This window comes from Dromaius novaehollandiae, chromosome 1 (genome assembly GCF_036370855.1).
Source record: "Dromaius novaehollandiae isolate bDroNov1 chromosome 1, bDroNov1.hap1, whole genome shotgun sequence".
Classification (NCBI taxonomy): Eukaryota; Metazoa; Chordata; class Aves; order Casuariiformes; family Dromaiidae; genus Dromaius; species Dromaius novaehollandiae.
In genome coordinates this window covers 94,055,935-94,076,158 of record NC_088098.1, presented here as the reverse complement: position 1 = coordinate 94,076,158, position 20,224 = coordinate 94,055,935, and the positions used below count along the sequence as shown (strand labels likewise).

The 20,224-nt window shown below is 38.4% G+C and overlaps 1 protein-coding gene across 6 annotated transcripts in view; it reads right to left on the bottom strand.

The window, feature by feature from the left end:
• Window positions 1-20,224, bottom strand: part of F5 (coagulation factor V) — a 47,041-nt gene that overhangs the window by 23,787 nt on the left and 3,030 nt on the right. The window contains exons 3-13 of one of the 6 annotated variants that reach the window (XM_064520596.1): window positions 19,607-19,820; window positions 17,327-17,393; window positions 13,928-14,100; window positions 13,173-13,358; window positions 10,251-10,342; window positions 8,748-8,870; window positions 6,257-6,469; window positions 3,972-4,115; window positions 2,854-3,075; window positions 2,053-2,218; window positions 66-243 (exon numbers count right to left, since the gene is read on the bottom strand). In XM_064520596.1, the coding sequence (XP_064376666.1) occupies window positions 66-243; window positions 2,053-2,218; window positions 2,854-3,075; window positions 3,972-4,115; window positions 6,257-6,469; window positions 8,748-8,870; window positions 10,251-10,342; window positions 13,173-13,333 (1,299 nt within the window). In that variant the 5' untranslated portion in view covers window positions 13,334-13,358; window positions 13,928-14,100; window positions 17,327-17,393; window positions 19,607-19,820. Of the gene's footprint in view, window positions 1-65; window positions 244-2,052; window positions 2,219-2,469; window positions 2,648-2,853; window positions 3,076-3,971; window positions 4,116-6,256; window positions 6,470-7,743; window positions 7,847-8,747; window positions 8,871-10,250; window positions 10,343-13,172; window positions 13,432-13,927; window positions 14,101-17,326; window positions 17,394-19,606; window positions 19,821-20,224 lie in introns of those variants that run through there. The other 5 variants (XM_064520603.1, XM_064520607.1, XM_064520612.1 and 2 more) reach the window with 5 other exon arrangements.

The window sequence follows — 20,224 nt, the reverse complement described above, 5'->3', positions numbered from 1 at the left end:
TACGGGTCTTTGCCCAACAGAAAATTTGCTATATTATAAATACTGTCTGGATTGATACTACTTACTTTGACTTTGTCATTGAGTTGAGCTCTGATAATGGGTCCCAAAATTCCGGTTTCCTTGGGCCGAGGATTTTCCAGACGCTTGGTGAAGCTTGCATCTGTATACTGCCTGAAAACAGCCTTTTTATACTTTTTACCGATGAGATTTGAGAAGTTGTCCAAGTGCTGTGCTTTATAGCGTCTTAAAAATAAAGGAAAAGACAAATGATCAACAACCTGAATAGTGACATCTACTAGAATGCAGAACTGCTCGTCAAAAAACTGGTATAAACTTCAGCACTTGGGGGAAAAAAAAGCAAATTAGCTTAGAAGAGGCTTGGAACATTATTTGTGTTTTAGGATCACGTATGACAATCAGTATCAGAGTTTTCATTGAGTTTAATAGTGTAGAGATGCAAGAAAGAAACAGAAACTCAAATAGCAGCTACCTTTTCAAGATAAGTGAGCAGCAATTACTGCTCTCCTCTGCACAGGAAAAATTAACTATTTGCTTACAGTAGCAAGACGCCAGGAGAGCCAGAAACAGTGCTCAGAAAACCTTAATCTCAGTCAAGCACCATACAGTAAGTTGTGTTATACTTCGGTTTAAAAACATTAGAATTCTCAGTGCGGAGCAAAACCAGGGTAAGTACTGGGAAGTAACAGAGAGTGATGCGTTTGCCCAGGTCACTGGTACTTTAAAAAAAGGTTAGGGAACAGGCATAAATCCGTGATCTGTAATTCTGAACAGAGCAGGAAAAATCAGAGCACAGAGATGCCATTACCATCAATTTGATGTAATTAGCAGGGAGGGAGATATAAAAGGAGACAAGTATGCCAGGTACAGTCCTAGAATAAATGAGAAGGGAAGCAATCATACCAAAGAAGAAGGAGTACTTAAGAGGTATATGAAAATATAGCTTTTGTAAACTAAGGAGGTATATGTTACTATAACTCCATGCAGGCTAAGGAATTTTTCTTGTTCTGCTTGAATCTTTAAAGGTTGTTATGAACATCAGCTTGAAAAATCACCAGTTTCAGTTTATCTGACTAATTACCAGGATGAAATAAGAGGTTCTATAGTTGATCCATGAAGTGGCAGGGGCCAACAGTGCTCCAGCAGCGAGGGATTGTCAGAACACAGATTTGTCCCTACAATGCACTGACAGCATTGTGTACCATGACCTCATGTATCTTAGAGATAAGTTGAACAAAATATCCCAATACGCTTATTTATTAAGACTTTTACTGCATCTCCTCTTGGTGCCATGCAGAAATCATTTTTTAGAGAGACCTCTCTTTCTCCCATTCCCTAAACACTTTATTATAGTGACCTTTTTAAAACTCCTATTCTCTAGAAGTATTCCCTCCCTCCTTTTCTCTTTAGGAATTAGGTTTGCATGCTAGATAGGGTATTTCCTAAGCCATCTTCATGTTTTGGGCTCCCCATTAGAGGTAGAAGAAGATGTCCAGTTTTGGGCTCCCCAGCAGAAGAAAGATGTTGACATGCTGGAGTGAGTCCAGCAGAGTCACCAAGGTGATTAGAGGGCTAGAGCACATGACACACAAGCAGAGGCTGGGTTTGTTCAGCCTCACGAAGAGAGGGTTAAGGGAGCATCTTAAGGGAGCGGCTTATTTATATCTTCAACTACCCAACGTGAGGTTACACAGAAAATGGAACCAGACTCTTCTCAGAGTGAAAGGATGAGATGCAATGGGCAGAAGTTGCAACACAGGAAAGTCTGATTAGATGAAAGGAAAAACTTTTTCACAGTGAGATTGAGCAGGTGCCCAGAAAGGTTGTGGTGAGGTGGTACTTGGAGATACTGAAAACTCAACTAGACAAGGCCCTATGCAATTGGTCTAACTTTGCAGTTGGAGCTAATGTCGAAGGTGACCCTTCTCAGGGCATGAGTTTCGGTGAGATGACCTCCAGAGGTCTCCTCCAGCCTAAATTATCCTGTGATTCCAAGTTTACACTTCATATTATGGTGACAAAGTATTATTTTACCTATCAAGGTTGTCTGGAATATTTGGGGCATAATCCCAAGTAACTTCTTCTGCAGCAATGAAATACTCCCAATTCTTGACCATAAGGCGTTCTCTAAAGGAGAGGCTCTTCTTCTTCACCTCTTTGTCCTCACAGCCTCTTATACTGAGGTAACCATGCAGTCCAGCTAATTGAAAAGAAGCAAAGTACCATAGTGATTTTTCATTTTACGCACCCTTGTCACTTCCACTGCATTTCTCATTTCTTTAGCCTAGGCTGCTTGCAAGCATTGGTTTATCTGAACGTCATCTTTTCAGGCTTGAAAAGACTGTAAGCGTGCAGGTTGGGACCCTCTGAGAGGCCCATATCAATCAAGTGGAATACAGCAGTTCACTCAACTAGTGCTCTTTGAAAATATCAGCTGAACTTGTTACCCACTTTCAAAAGATGAACAGCAAATATTTTCACCAGACTGAGTGGTCCTCAGCTGAAAGTGCTCAGTTTCTCAGTCAGTTTCTGAGGTGATTCCTTATCCTTTTCATAATGCCGCTTATCTCAACACTTCCCAGAGACTTAGAAGCTGGAATTCTGACTCATCGCTGCTCTGTGATCTGCACACAGCAGTAAAGCTGCAGATAATAATGCTTTTTAGTTCATCCTGCAGTTCTAATTCCAACAGAATGCCCTACCATCAGTGGTTTCTTAGTGTATCAACCATCTGAAACACAGTAACTGTACCACTGCAAAAAGGCAGAAGCCGTTTGGGACGTACAGAAGAAACGTACTACCTCTAAAATGCTGAGTAAATATACGTTTCCTTGCCTTGCAGATGCTTCTGGACAAGAGAAGATATTAGCCACCTTCCTTTTTCACTGACTGTCATGTTTACTGTGGTTGATGCTCCTCCCACTAGGTTAACAGTAGAAACTCGGTGACATCTTTGCTGCATGGTCTGGCCATTGATATGAATGGAGAAAATTTCTGGCTTGGAACTCATTCCTATCAAATGCCAACTAATGTTGTCATAGGTGCAAGCCTCTAAGTCTGAAAGAGAAAGGAGAACAAGATTCAGAATGCAGGCAAATCATGCAAGTTCACTACGCTCCACACTAGGTCAGAAGTGAATCTCTGCTCAAAATAATAAAAAAAAAATTCTGCTCGCTCCTGAAGAATAATTTTCAAAAGCAGGTGGATGAAACAGGTATCAAAAGCCTCTAACATCAGTGGAAGACTAGGTGTCTAAATCTTACATGCAAGTAACAAACTGTCTTATACGGAGCTAGGGAAGAAGGAAGAAAAGCAACAGGCTATTTCAGACACCAGATCTGTCCTCATTTGTAAAACATGGCAAGGAGCCAAGCTAAAGAATAAGGCTGGGTTTAACGAATGTAACTACTCTATCCAATGATAATTGTCTAAGAGAGAAACAACAAAAAACAACAAAAACCCAACAGATTTCTTTATTTGCTCAGTGGCCTGAAGCACAGGGAAAGCAGCGCATTAGGAGAACAAGGAGAAAATGCTAACAACAGAATAGTCCCATTACCACCCTCTTAGTCCTCCCACTTAATTGTTTGAATGAATGGTAAATGACTTTCCACCTGAAGGAAGCTTTCGATCTGATGCATTCCATGTGCTCTAGAACCAGCAGTTCAATTAACCACATCACTGTCTCCTCATCAGCTGAGTAAAGAAAGAGGGATTTCTTATTTTTTTAAAGTTAGTAATCCTGTTCTTTGAATGCATCAGCAAAATGGCATGATGTCCTTCCAAGCAGCACAGGTTCCCCTCTGGAATTCAGATGCTTACAGCCTTGTTATTAAAAAAACCCTGTATCCCATTCCTCTGCATTCCTGTTCTCTTGCACAAAACAAAGCAAAGAAATGCAATATTCAGTCTTCATCAATGCTCATCTCAGGTCACATATGCTTGCACAGTACCTGGTAATGTCCCATCAGCATAGCCATTAATTGTGTACTTCAGTGATGATGACTTTTGCCAACTTTTGCTTTCATCAAACACACCAAACATCAGCACATACTCCCTGCTGAAAAGTTTCTGTGACCCATCCTCCTCCAGGCTTCCTATGAAGGAGAAACGGCAGGTCTTAATTCTAGCAGAAGTGAAGCAGTTGCCACATCAGTGTAATAGCATTCATATGTACTTAATGAGCTTGCTTCCTCTTGATTCTCTTTTCAGCTGTCAGCATGTAGTGACTGAGCCTGACCAGAAATGATTTTAAGAATGGTCATAAAGTGAATTTATTTCTGAAAATGCTCTTGGGTTAGATAACCATGAAACCAAAAGCCTATAATATCTGAGAGGAGATTAAGCAACAGGCAATGAATTGTCTCAGACAATTTTGGCAATGTGTTGCAGGGATCACTTAATGAATGGGAGAGCAGAACAGCCTTCTGTCCCCATTCAGACCCTGGCCTCTCCTCCTGGACTACAAGGCAAAGAGAAGAACTATGATAGAGTCATCTGCAATGCAAACAGTGCCTTTTCAAGCACTGCACTGAGGTCATCAGCTCCTTTAAAATGCATAAAACAGAGCTCTCAGCAAACTATCTTTACATAAGAAAGACTTGGACAAATACTGCAAAACTGAATCAAGTATGAGAAACTATCTAGAAGAGTTTGTGATACAGGTGTGATTTCTAACAAGTGGAATTCATTTTAGACATACAAGTATCTGCCACACAGAACTGGTGTGATTTCACTGATTCTTTCTACAGTTTGCTCACATCAAAACCTTGCATTTGTTACTTTAAATAAATTTACATAATCCAAGACTAAAATAGATGTCCTTTTGGACTGCAGGAACTACAAAATTTGGGAACTTGAAGATTATTCTAGTTAAGAGGAGACACTGGCAGTGGAAATAGTTACCATTAATGCAATTCTGTTTATTTATGAGAGGCTGTAAAGTCCAGCTTTTTTGCACAGAGGAAGTCTCAAATTAACAGAGGATTTATCGTGCAAACAGTGTTCAGTCAGTGCTTTAACTCAAAAGCTCCCTTTTTATAACCTTCCCAGGTTACACCATCTATGCTGCTCATAATGGGTCAGGCATTTTGTGCATCTACAATCTCATCTGCCGCGGCTTCCACCTTCACCATACAGTGCCTAGTCAAAGAAATCCTGTCCAGAAATCCTAAAAATCTGAGTAGTTATGCATTTGCCTTTGTTCTAGATAGAAACATATGCTCAAAATGCCTTGAAGGTAGTGATCAAACCAATCCATCTCAACCTCATATCCAACTCAGCCTACAATATATCCATGAATTTGGGAAGCCAGAGAAGGAAGGAAAACAATTCCAAATCATTTGTCCAGATTATCGGCACCAATAGAGAATAAAATGTGTGTGTACTACCACAAAGAAAGAAGAAAATCCAAGAAAATCAGGATCATAACAAATCCCAGATAACACTAGAAGTATTAGCTCTCCAAAAGCTTTGAGAGGAACATGACTATATAATCCTGAAGAATTTAGGATTCAAGGGACTAGCAAATAGGTTAAGTAGCTTATTCAGTGGTACACTATTTCAGACTTGCCTCAAACCAGCAGCATGTACCTAACAGTTATTTACATGTCCTATAAGACACCAGTTTGTATTACTGGAGATGGAATCCAGACACTAACTGCTAAACTCTCAAGTCTCTGACCACGTGCACATCAATTTTCAAAGATTTATAATCTGTTCTAATTTAGACATATTCAAAATACTAGTAAAAGACACTGCTATGAGATTCAAATCCTTGTTACAAAAGAGGGAGCTACAACCTCTCGATCAGGAAGGCTTTAAAAGGCATGGGTAAAGCAGTGATTATTTTCTATCCTTATTCTCTGGAATGGCTGAATCATTTCAAGTGAAGTTTTAAAAAACAGTTATTCTGAGATGGGACATTTGAGGTCATATATTTAACAGTTAAGCAATCAAAAATGCAATTAATACAGGCAACTCTATCTATTAATAGCACTATCTGTCCATCCTATAATTATAGGACTAATCTACATAAAAGAACGTATTTAAAATCTTAACATATACAAGAAAAGACGTTGAAAAACATTTTATTCGCACTACATGTAAACATGTGGAAAGGAAAATAATATACTTTCCCTCATTATCATACAACCTTAATATTATTAAAAATAAGACCACATTACCTTAGAGCTGATACCTCACACAGCATTTCACACAACACAAAGCATTTCATTACCTTTCTTACAGATAAGCAATGCTCCAATCAGACCGGAGTTAAAATCCATTGCCATGTTCTCATGAGAATAATAGGTGTAAGTAAGACATGGAAGGTCAGCTTCTCTTGGCCCAACTTCTTCGGTAATATCCCACACATATGTGTAGACCTGGCCTGGAAGCACAACATCATCTTGTTTTTCCACAGATGATGTTCTGTCATCATATAGGGAACCTGCCAAGAAGAGAGCCATGCAGTAAGGTGGCATGAAGAAGAAGAGTAACTAAAGCATATGGAATGTCCTTCCCATAATCACTGTGAAGAAGCTTGATCTATTTCTTGCCTACATCATACCTCAGCTTCATTGGGATGACTCCAGATTCCACTCATGTTGTGAGAATAGCATCAAGAGGAGCATCTATTCCATTGTCCTGTTTCTTACGGAGTCAAAATTTCCTAGGATTGTCATTACTGCCAAAAGGTGGGGCTCTTTACTAGCCTGACTGGGATTAGGATGTCATGAAGCTTCAGCCTCTGCTCACTGATATTCTGTGGAGGCTGAATACTAACTGCCTACTTCGTCAGCTTTCTGATTATCGCTCATAAAGCCGGCCATTATGCATGCTAGCACTGCCTTGCTGCCTTATACCACTGGCGCACTGCAAATCCAAATGGCAGTAATATCACAAATACTAATCTATGCCTATGATAGCCAACAAAAATGCAAGATCACAAAGGGAATCCAGAGACGTCATCAAAATTCTAGGTGCAAAAGGCAAATCAACAGAATAGTCAAACTGAATTGCTTATCGCTCCCATTAACATACGTTCTGTTCAACCCCATGAAAGAAAACTCCTTTTGTACCCACATAATGAACAAACCCTCGAATAAACACCCTGAAACTCAGACACTAAAAAAACCCTAAGAAACAAAAGTAAATTCCAACTAGTTCTCTAGTTATTTCAAAACAGAAAATACTTTTGCCTCCTAATCCTTCAGAATATTATTATTTCTTGCACATTTTTCCAGGATTCAAAACATTTCAACCAGTTTCATCATTAACGCAGTAATTTGTAAATGGCTGATCAGAGCTCTGGCTCAGCACCTAGGGCAGGGCAATCCAACAACCACAGGCTCTGTGCTGGTGCAGGCATTGAACTTTCAACTTGGATACACATTATGCTCTCTTGTCACGAGTCTAAATGAGGACTCCAGGGGCAAAACACCACAAAGCTAGGCATTAAATGCTGAATATTAGAATAATATTATCAACACTGTCAATTGCCTTTACCAGTAATGCCTTGATGCATTATTACTCCCTACTGCAAGGGATTTGGAAATTTTTTTTAAATCCAACTTTAAAGGTTTACATTTACTAAAATAGAATATTTCGCAATTACAGGATTATGTCCTCCGAAAACTTTGTGGATGTTTACCACAAGCAGTATGACAGGAAGCAAGATAACGTCCTGAAGTTCACTTAGTTTGCAAACAGCTAATCACCTACTCGTTTCAAAGGTCACAAAGTTGTCAGACCCCATGCAGTCTACAGATCAGCTCATGGAAGACTTTCTCAGTGTTTTCTTCTTCATTTCTGCATCAGTGTTGTCCTGCAAAACTTTTAAAGTTTAGAATCCCTGTCTCTTCCATCCTCCTTCACTAAAACCTGCACTGGGGAAGAAAAGTCCAAAAATGCCAAAGAAACAGATCCTCCTCAATACAAACACTTTTCTGGGGCCACTCTCTTCCTTGCCATAATAGCCAGTTAGAGCTCTTTCTACGAGAAGTAGGGGCACTGGGTTCATGTCTTTGCCCTGTTCAGTTTAAGCCAGCGAAACACAGTAAATTCCAGGTTATTGTGGGGGAAGGCCTCTCATAAATCCCCATAGTTGAAGCTGCTTCTCTTTATAAGAATACATATTCTCTAGCACAAGAGTCAGTCTTTACACCTGGCTCAGGCTGTCTTTGTAGCACTACAGAATTTTGAAGTCCTCTTCACCATTACACTTACTCTCCTGTGGCAACCGAATTTTTTTTCAGTCTATCTGACTAACACTTGTTCCAACATCATAATTGTGTTCCATTCTTAATTTGATTATTAGACGAAGTTGAATGGCTGGATGGCACGAAGTTGATTGTTTAGAAACCTGCTAATTCTATCCGTATGGGACTCAATCACTGCGGTAAACTGGAAAACCATTGAGCTATATTAGTATTATCCAAGCATGTAAGTTCAGCTCCTGCTGGGAAATACAAAACACCCTTGCTTCCTCAGGTTGATAACAACCGAATGCAAGCAGGGAGTTGGTCAGGAGAATATACATGCCAGACAACACTCACCTTCCTAGTACTACACTGATGAACAAGAAAGGAGCTAACAATGGGTGTGAAGTTCTAATCCATGCTTGATCAACAGGTATTTGTGCTACACATTGGTCTGGGCCCCTCTCTATACTTCATGCAGTAGTCCACAAGCAAAAGCAGAAAACATGGAGTTTTTATAGTATTTACCTTCAGCCTTTTTGTTGTAAGCTATGCCTTGGGGATGAATGCTGACTGGTTTGTCAGCCATGTTCTTAAAGTGAACTACTAAAGTATCTCCCACTTCAGCATGCAGAGTTGGTCCCAGAAGTCCTGTAGTTATTTGTGATAAGGAGAGAGCAAAATATGAGTAAAACAGTGTGTTTAGTGAAAGAGTTCTCTTTCCCCAGCAGGGAACATGGGCTCTCGTAAAATATAGGTTGGACGAAACATAGGCGGAGAACGTAAGATTTACCTGTAAAAAGGCACATGGGAATTTAACACCTGAAGCTCTTAGTCAATAATGTTACAAATTGTGTGTTTGGCAACTAAAACTAAAATCATAGGAAGATGGTAGATCTGAAAAAGGTTATTTTCAAGATGCTTATTTTTCAGATATTTATCAAAAGGTTCATTTTGAAGTTGATTAGGAATTTCTAGGAAACCTTCACATACAATTTAATTAGACACTTTTAGAAAGGCAGACATTTTAAAGTCTAAAATTTTAGTAAGGCATTCAAGCACATGTCTTTGAGTAGCACTCTCAATGCCAGAAGTCACAGAACAACGAGATCTTTCAATCACAGAATGTCATCTAAATACATAATCGGTTTCATGTTGCAAATTTCTTTAGGCACAGCCTGTAAAAGATTTTAAGATGGACTTGTATCCCCACTCCCCGCCATGTGGCAAAAATAAGCAACGGAAGTAACCTGCTAGGACAACCATTGCCCTGCTAGTCTCTTTCTTTATAAAACCATTTTGTAAATTTCCTTCTCTGAAAAGAAAGAAGCAGTTTCAGAAAAGATGGGAAAATGTACAAAACTGAAAGGAATCAGATCATAGACTAGATCTTTCAGGCTGACTTGTAACAATTTGCTACCATCAACCTCATATACATTTGCTTTGAAATTTAAGTGGCTGTAATATCTAAAGTTATTCTGTTTATTAATACGAAGTACATGCCGAGCATAAAAACTCTGCATAAATATCAGAATATAAGTACCATCCTTATGGATGGCATGAGAACCTGTCCCCACCTATCCAAAGCATCTTCAAGTAGTAACACATGGTAAAGGCAAGGGGATATCTTTCACACCCATCCTAATAGTTGTCTTTTCCTTCCCACTGATCTATCAGAAATATGTTCAGTCTCAGGCCTTAGGCTCTTTCCATGTGAATTCATAGTGTCATCACCGTGACTGTTCTGTACAATTCTAAACATGCATGGGGAGTCTCACCAGATGCAGAAAACTAAGGAAAAAACTCTGTACTGTGCAACTGATTTGCAGATAGCATTGAGCACCAGCCTCTCAAAATCCAGCTTCTTTGTGGCCTCTCAAAGGGCTAGTGCAGCGTAGAGACCTCATACCCTGTATCTATCCGGATGGTGTGCAAAATAATGGACAAAAAAATACAAACTTGCTTAGCTTGTTATTGGCTTTAAGACAAGCATCAAACAAAAATAGCTCAGAACATTTCCTTTCAGTTTACCTGCAAATTTGTTTGCTGGCTTTTCTTTTTTAAAATCCACTTCATATTCTCTGTAAGCAATTTTCTTAAACACAGGATCTGAATGGGCCAATCTGAAACCAGAAGAGTTACGATAAAAATTAAAAGGTCAGAGATGCTCAGAGATGCCAACGCTGTTTAGCCGATATCTCAGAATATGAATCTGACAGAAAGCATCTGACAGAGCAGTGAGAGAAACCTGGATTTTTCTTTACTCAATCCCATGCTTGAGCTTTAAGACTCACCACAATGATTCTATAATGGCATTAGTAGCAAGCATCTGCAGCTGCTGTGCTTTCAAGACAAACACCAAACTGTTCCCTGACATCATCTAAGGCACTCACAGCAAGTCAGAAAATTGCTTTCTAGGAAATATGGCAATTGTCCTTAGACTTATTATGTTTCCCTGTCTCTCTCTCTGTTGCGTGTGTACACACACACACACATATGACCACTCTATTTTAGAAAATACTCAGGCAAGCAGAAGGAAACCCGCATACAACACCTCAGGAATGGAAGTACTGAAGAAATAAGGGCTGGAAGGAGAATGGTGTGTATTTAGTTTCATATTTATTGGTTTTTTTCTTATTATTTGCTATTGCTGGATCCAACAGTAAGTCCACTTGCTTTTTTTATATCGCCCTTTCAGTTAAGCAAGGTACATGCTTGAAAGTGGGAAGTTGATGGGCTGCACATGGACAGAGAGGCTGGGCAGGGATAAAAAGTGAGGCTGCTTCACAGGGACATTCAGGGTCCATAACGAGGAGATCTCTTTTTGTAAAGCTCTAAATCCCTTTGTGACACTTACATTAACAGAGTCAGGCAGAAGCAGTACCTGTTTCAATTCATTCTGCTCTCTTTGAAGTAATTGACAAAATTTTATTTTACTCTTAAGGAGAAGGGTGTGATATGTAATCCTCATTAACAAATGCTGTCCTAATATGTCAGTGTTCAATGCACATCAGACTACAGGGTGGAAGAGGAAATTTATCAATACCAACTGTAGAGCTAAAAGGAACAGAATACTTAGGTTACTAGCACTTCAAAAATCTCAGACTACACAACTAGGTCTAGTTACATAGCCTTCAGTCCTGGGATTAGCAGCATTGTATACACAAATAACACATTTTTACTTTGCTTTGAAGTGCCTTATAAATATCACTTATGCATGGTAACCAACAAACCTCTATGAAGATAAAAAGACTGAGACTCAGAAAAATTAAGTGACCTATCCAAACTTCTATGATTTGCAGTAAATGAAAATGAAATCCAGGAAAATTTAATTAAGGAAATGGTTCAGGCTGAATCTATTTCCTTTTCGGTGGCTCTTCAGTTACTTAGAACTAAACCCAGCAAACTGTCATATTCTTAAACTGTATTTAGACATTCAGCTTCTACTGAAATCACAGTGCCTTACATGCCCAAACATCTTTGAAAATCCAGGCTATTAACCCTTCTCAGTAAATACCCTTTTTTTGTAAATTAAATTTCTAGAAATTCTAGAAAGTTCATCAGATGCATTCAGGATATGGACTTGTTCTAAACACTAATGTGAGATATCTCAACAGGCACTGTATGAAAAACTCCTACCTAATCACATAATATTTAAACTGAGGTTTGAGACAGTCAGTTGATTTCTACAGCATGAAATCTGTCTATCCACTAAGTGATGCTTAGAGAAATAGCAGTTGATGCCTACATTGATGCACTCAGTGCAGATGAGAATGAAGATCTAAATATTAAATTCACATGCCTAGGTCACTACTTAAATGGCATTTGGCTTCCCACATTTAAATCATATTTTCTCCTATCTTGCCACTTTGACATTATGTTCATACCAGTTGTACTGAATTTCCAAGGGGAGTTTTAGAAATCATGGGAATTTCTTTTTAATTAGTCTCGGAAAAAGGATATTTAGAAAATCTAAATCTGAACTGGAAATGTACTTTCCAATAATATCCAGAAATACAAGATCCAACACACATTAAAAAAAATCACAAACTGAACCAAAATAAATAAAACAAGCCACCCACCAATATAAAACACTCAGTAGTGTCCAAATGCCCCTTTCAACATAGGATGACAGAACAAATATTAGCTCCCATTTCATGCCACTTCATGAACAAACAAAAGCTGTGCATGGTGACTATAGTAAACATAGCATAAGCACCAAGCCTAATTTAAACAAAATTATAAATTAGATCAAAGTTTTGCCACGTATAGCATTGCACTTGCACTGCTTATAATCCTAAACATAATACTGGTTGTACAAGAAGATACTTTATACGCTTGCTTGCTGTGTGAATGTAGGCTGGCCATTCTGTGGTGCAATCTAAAAAGATTTGAAATCAGTATGGCATAGTAATGCTTGATCCTACAACCTTTGCTCAGGCAAATTCAGGAAGAATATTTCACAAAAACTACTGAACAACTCAGAAACAACAAGAGCTAGTTCCAAAGTTCATCAGACTCTGATTTAAGTGAAAGTAACGGTATCCAAATTAGAAGCTATTTATTGCTTCAGCCAATTTTAGAGTCTGAAAGTTTTCAAAATCCTAACAAACTGAATCTCAACTAAACATTGCTCAAAATCCATATACCCCAAAATAATGACATTGAAAAAAACACACAGAACATTATAAAAGCAAGCTTTGGAATAGATTCAACAAAACTGCTCTGAAAACATAAAAATAATCCTGATGACTGATCAAGTAACTAAAAAGGAGCTTTTAATACTTCATTGGCTCCAGTTCAGACCATGCTGTTCAAAGATACACAGTTCCTTTGAAGTCAACAGATCAGGCTCTAAAGTCCTCCTGGGCTCTAAAATGCCTTAGGAGACTCAAAACACTTTCTGTCACAAGAGAGGACAAGTTTCATCCTCTTTATCTTGAACTTTGTTACCTGGACTTTTCCTCAGATACTGGTTTGTAGGTCCAGCTAGTGATCTGAGCAGCGATATAGTGCTCCCTGATCTTCGCAGCTCCCACCACATGTTTCTCTGAATCTGGCCACCATGAACCAAGCAGAAGCAAGAGAAAAAGATGCGTGCAATGGAATGTCATGATACAGATGCCCACTGATGTCGCTCTGGAAGACAAGGCAGAAACTGCTGCTTTTATTGCTGTTGCTGCTCCTAACTTCCCCTCTGAAATGAAATAATTATGATGCAAGACAGCAACAGTGTTCACTATGCTCATGTCACTGCTTTTCACCTTCTCCTCCCCTTGCTGACAGGGATCCAATAGAGATAAAAAGCTGTTTAAACTACCTTCCCATCCCTCCCCTCCCCTCCTCCACACCATTTTCACTGAGAGACAAGCATCAAGGAGAAGCAGCTTCGACCCCATTACAGACTGCAGTTAAGTCATCATCTACCAGAGCAGCAAGATAATCAGAGGCAAAAAGCAATAACTTAGATGCTTGACTTACATGGTTAAGCAAGGGGGCACATTTTCTGTCTTGCCCAGGAAAGAGAATACTAGCACACCGCTGGCACTGATGTAAATTCCCCGGTTAGATGCCACATATCCTAAGATCTGAGGAATCTTTCCCAATTTGAGAGAGCAAAATGCTGATGGATTAGGTCTGTGGGCTATAGGTGGATACAGAGCTAAATTACTAGTTCAATTCTAATTCAGGTTACCTCATATTGTTACCTTATGATAGCAATTCAGTAACCTTTCCAAATGTGCAGTCAACTTCGGTTTTGTCCCAAAATATGTACAGTGTCAGACATTAGATAATGAACTGGCTTCTCAGTGGCAGCTAACAGACCAGCCTGAAGACTTGCTCACAGTCAGAATCCTTCCAAACTAGTCTTGATAAGGATCTGTTGAAATTTATCAAAAGAGAAATTATTAAGAAAATGCCTTTTGATGAGCTAATTACAAATGTCAAGCATATCAACAAAAAGATGTTCCCCTCCCTCCCAAGCAGTTTGCCAAAATAACTACAAAATTGTTGACTTTGTTTTATCTGCACTGGGATTATTGGAAAAAGAAAAAACACTACCTATTTTTTTCATAAACAGAAGGTTACAATGTTTTCAATAAAGTTTTGCTTATGTTTTTAAGAAAAAAATGACCTAAAACCCCAAATCAAAATAATTCCGTTTCAGATCCAGACAAAAATGAGGATGAAATTTCCTCAGACTACTTTGAAACAAAACCTCATAAATTCTATGTTTGGTATATATTTCAAGAGCAGAACAGTCCAACTGTCAGCCTGCATGATAATTCCATCCAAACAAGCACCATTTAGCCTTAGTAGAGATAGGGATTAGTTTTCAGAAACATGGATGAAGCCTAAGAACCAAAAGCTCCCTGCCACTTCTGGATAGTTTGCTGCCTAAACCTGAAAACAACCATGATCACCTGGACAGCATAAGAGTACAAGAACCACAGAAAGTTTCAAGGCAGCATATTGAAAGCAATGTTGAAATACCTTTGATTGTTTCTGCATGGAGCAAATCATTTGTATCTATGAGCTCCTTTGACACAGACATTATGTACAAAAGGGATTAAAAACCCATGATCTAGCAAAAAGTACGTTGGACCACCATGTGTACACAGATATTGATGCCAAAATGTTATGTAAAGACAGTCCAATAGTATTTCCTTACTACTTAATTATTGTTTTGATTGGGGACTGCACCACAACCCTTAGTAAACTGCTTCAGTGATTTTTAAGCAGCAAGACATAATATTTGCCTCATTTCTAGTCTGCCCCCAATCTCATCTCTGGCTTGGTAGAAGAATAGGCCAGGATCTCTTTCAACACCGGTGGTCAAGAGTTTAACACTAATGGGCATGACAATTGATGTGAAAGTGCCTGTAAGATGAATTAAAAAAAATCTCTGCCCTCTTCTGGGCAGATGAACAATTCCTTTTAGACTAATGTCCAGAACTGATGAGGTGTAGCTGGTGCTGAAATGCCAGACACCCTATATGCTGTCCCATCTCAATGCTAGCCTATATTGTCAAACCTAAAGCATCTTTAAGTCAGCTTGTCTCATCCCCATACATCCACACAGAAGCACCTAGAAAATATCATGCATCTCTCTGTCAAGAAAGAAACTGATTCATGTTCAGTTCTAGCCCCCACCCACTGGACTTCACAGGGCTGTTTCTAAAGCTCCTTCCCATACAGGGATTTGAAGATCTTCTTGAATTTTTATGTGATCGGCCGATAAGACCAAGCTAAAATACACTTTGAACAAGTCATCCTTTGATTCTATTTGATGAACTAAGTGTTTGAATTTGAATTTTTCATTATAGGCAGGTGTCTAATACTTAATTCTTCACTGTAATAAAAAGCTAAAATATTCTAGTCCAAGAATTAATACCCAGAATATCTGCTTAAAAACCCTTGCTTTATGACTGGGAATCATCAAAGCTGAGATCAATTAGTTACTTGTCTTTTAACCATTTAATGAATTTTGTGTTTGTCTTTTTCAAATTTCTTAGTTGATATATCGTGTACAACCAATCAAATGGTAAAAAGAATCGAAATGCATTACATCAGTGAAATTATTTTACAAGCTTAGTTGATAATACTGGTAGTACTAAAAAGGAATAGCATATTAGATCAGATCTATTCTCCATTAAACTACACTGATTAGCATGCATTACCCTTTAATCCTTTAAGGACAAAAAGTCCTATTATCAGCTATTCCCTTAATTTCTACTGACTTCCCCCGTTTCTCAAGATCAATGTAAGGCTAAGAGGCCTGAAATTATCTGCATCAGCTTTTTTTATTTTTTTTTTTAATAATTATTGCACCACATAGTCTCTTTTACGCTTTGGGACATTCCACAGTGTTCTGAAAATCAGTATTAATAGTCCAAAGAGCTTGAACCCTTCCACCTGACCGTTAGTTTCTAATACTTGCAATTATATCCTCTGTCTGGCATGATGAAAGTCTTCTACGCACACATAAAATCTTTTTAGTTAGCATATGGTTGCCTACAAGATATTACAGTTAGTCACATGACGTACAGAATGCATTCCTTAGGTTGACGTCTTCCAAGACAATGTAACTTTTTTGCCTGCAGGTATATATAACCATGAGCTTAATTTTTTCTGCTCCACAAAGAAAAATACTGAATGAAACAATACTGCAGGTGCAGCTAATTTATTTTATCCTTATTGTTTGCCCATGTTTTAAGCTTAATTTATTTTTGGTCACCAGCACATCAAAAGAACTTGTGGGCAAAAGCCATGTGAGGGGGATCATGAATTGTCCATGTTCCTGTATAATGCTGGCAAAACAGTCTGTGCAGCACCATGAACAATATAATTCCCAAAGCCAAGCTGTACCTCTGGGAGGTATTTATATTTAAATGCTAAATGAAAAGTACGTAAAGAGAAATAAAAGTAGTACTTTTCAACATTAAAAGCAGGTCCCCCTCTTCTAACTTGGAAAAAAGATTGTTGTCCGTTCTGATACACAGTAATTATGGTCCTGTTTCTTGCTTTGCCACATATGAAGACATACTGAAAGAGCCACATTATAAAATCCTGCCCTACTGAAGATTGACCTTTAAGACTAGATAGTATTGCCAGTTTTATAGCAGAATAGTTCAGGCCAAGTCTAAGAAATCAAGAACATATGGATCTTTAAAGAGTTGTAAGTGGTGATTTTCAACTTTGTGCAGATTACAGAACAGGACCAATCACAAACTTGATCCTACTTTATCACAAGTACTTATATCGGGTCCTAAATGCTATCAGGCAGCCATATTCTGATGGCTACCATCAGTTTTAACAGTTGTATTACAGTGATTGAGAGGGGACTAGTATAGAGAAGAAAGGCATAGAACAATTATTGAACTGGTTGCTAATAATGCCCAAACACAGATCTCTCTCCCCGCTGCCCTCTGCGCATGAGTGCGCGCGCACGTGCGCACACACACACACACACACACAGATCAGTGCACATGTCCAGCAAGCATACTTGGTTTAGTGCAGGGTGAAAGGACTTTTATGGGCAAACAGGGAGTTAATTATTGCTCATGTGCTTCTGAATGTAGGCAAAAGATACAGGGGACACTTACCAAATCTAGCAGGCACAACTCAGAACAGAAGCCATCAGATAAATATCTTCACTTCTGCAAGAACGCACTAAAGCCAAGAAAGATTAATTTGTGAAATGGCTCCTTTTAGAAGTTTAAAGCAGATGTATCATGTTAAAAACCACACATGCAGGGAAAAACAATAGATGGCAGAAAAACTCTTAAGCTTGCTGTCAGCTAACAACCTTTTCTAAAGGAGTATCTATGCAGATTTTCTATTTGATGGCAGCACATGTAACAACACATTCTGCATAATTCAAAAATGAAGGCAGGCAACACAGCTTGTGCAGTCATACACACCACTTCAAGACAGTAAGAATGTAGAGCAGCAGCATTTTAGACTGATCTGATGCTAAAAGCTTCAGAAGATAGGCTTCAATCAATATGATGCTCTAAATACATTCAGGTTTTCTAAATGTGTTCTTCCTTAGGAGAAAAACAAGAGTCCTTGATTAGAGTTGAGTGTTTCAGAGAAAAAGAAAAATAACAATTTTGTAAATATTGCAAAAATTAACCTAAATGATTTAACAAGTTTATCTAATACCACTAGCTTTTGATCTGAAAGTCTTTTATTTTAAGGAAGAAAAAGAGAGGTTAAATCAACTTCCTTTCCTCAAAAACTACACTAATAATGTTTGACCCGATTTTGAGTTTTCATAAAACAAGACCTTTTCCACTTTCTCAATTTTTGCCAAGAAAAATTCCAGTGTGACTCCACACTGAATTCTGCTCCTGTTCTACACCACACTCACGTTTTGTGTGTTCTGTTTTGATTTCTATGCTAAGAGAATCCTTTATTTGCACAGGCTTATAACTGACATGCTAAATACAGAGGTGTTGCTATGACCAACTAATGACCTATTAATGCTACAACCAAACTACGACCCTCAGGCTAAGTCGTCTAGCAACAGATTTAACTAGGCAGTCTTTCTACAGAGAATAAAAACAGTAATATCATCAGTGTCTACAGTATTATGTTAACCAGGTAGCACACAATTGCAGTAGTCTGCAACTAGAAAGATTTACATATTTTTACCATAAAGCCCTTGTTGGGGCTGAGAATAGATTATCAAAAAAGTGAGCCTGCTATAAATTAATTATATGCATACATACATCTGATAACAGGTATAATGATTCATGAGTGAATTAACTTTTTCTTCTTTCATATGGTTTCATATTCTATACCTAGACATCCTTAAAAAAAAATCAGTAGAACAATTCTTACTCAGTTACTAGCAAATAAGATTATTTTTAGATACAGGAAGAAATGAAATGAATAAGCTATAAGCCTAATAAGACGCTAAATTACATCTTTCCCTATGGACCTTACAACACCCAAACAAAAATCAAGGCATTTGAGTTCTTTAGCAACTGATCAGGCCATTCATTGGCAAGGTAGTTAAACAAGTTCTGCTTTTCCAAACTTAAAAAGGCAGTAAGAGAAGGACAAATTGGAAGTTATCCTCATTCTTTAACATTATTTCCATCCTTCATTATTTATGGTTGAGACTTGGAATAGACTTTCAGAAGTCTAAATACAAAAATGATTGTGTGTTGAAGTTACTGCTTTGTAATTTTTGGTTCCTATGTTTACTTTTCACTGGAAATTTGAGGGTTTTTTTTTTTATATTTTTGAAGCACTTCATGTAAACTGAGAGCTAGCTTGGCAGTACAGCTTGTGATGGTTATTTTAATCTCTGTAAGGCTACCCCCTTCGCATCGTAACACATTCCCTATGGTAAATCTTTGATGCAGACTCAGTAGAATCAAAATTTCACCCTGGTCTTCACTGCAGCACCTATAAACTAAATTGTACTCAGAAAAGTATAAGATCAAGGGATAGCTCTTTAGAAGGCAAGTAAAGAGCCACAAGAATGGTAAGATGTACAGTAGAAAAGGAGCACTAGCAAAGCAGGACTCCTCAAGAGCCATTCTGAGATAGAGGCAAAATTTAGACAATTAATGAGAACACAGGATTTGCTAGAAGCTATAACTGAGATTACTATGTTTGCATGTTTATGGCAGGTCTTACAGCAGCAATCTTCACTTGTAACAGGAATTTTTAATACTAGTCCCAAGCAAAAAAAGGATGTATGTACACACTGCAGGTGCACCCAGGTCAACTTTGTTAGCTCAGGTACAGCCAATAGTATATCCAGCCATGCAGAGCTACACACACATTAGTCACCAACCATCCACTCGTTCATTTTCATGTGTTGGTCAGGTTCTGTGATACCTGTGGCAATCACAACACAAGCGTACCTTAAGACGTTAAATACCATGGTGCTGATGGAAGCCACGGGCTAGTTCTGCTGCCTCTGTTTTTTATGCTAGGGTCCGAGAAAAAGGCCTTCACTTGTTAAAAATGTATAATCATGCCACTTACTTCCATCAACAGACTGACATCAAAGATGAATGTGATATTTGCGGTCTCCAACATACACTGGAGACCAATGAAAGACCAACATTCACCTTCCTAAAGGAGAAGGACAGACAGCTTTTAGGGAAGCGGCTCCAAAAAATTCTGACAGAGCAGAGAAAAAAATAAAACCCAACAAACATCAATGCTGGTTATTTTAAGATTCAAACTCCCCCTTTCTCCTCACCCTCTCCCCTGCCAAACCCTATTTGCTGGGTGGAGGGCAGCTACTTCCTTCCTGCCCTTCAAAAAAGGACAAAATGTCTTTGAAATGTGTCTGATAGGAAAATTTTATTGCATGAGTCAGTGGGTGTAGTTAAGTTTTAATAGGTTTCAGCTAGCATTACTCTTCACTTAAGCAATGCTTGCATAAGATATTATCCAAAAAGAAGGAAGCCAAGATGGGTATCAAAAGAAGAAAGCTGATTTAAAGTGTAGTAGCTGGAACTTGATTGTAAACT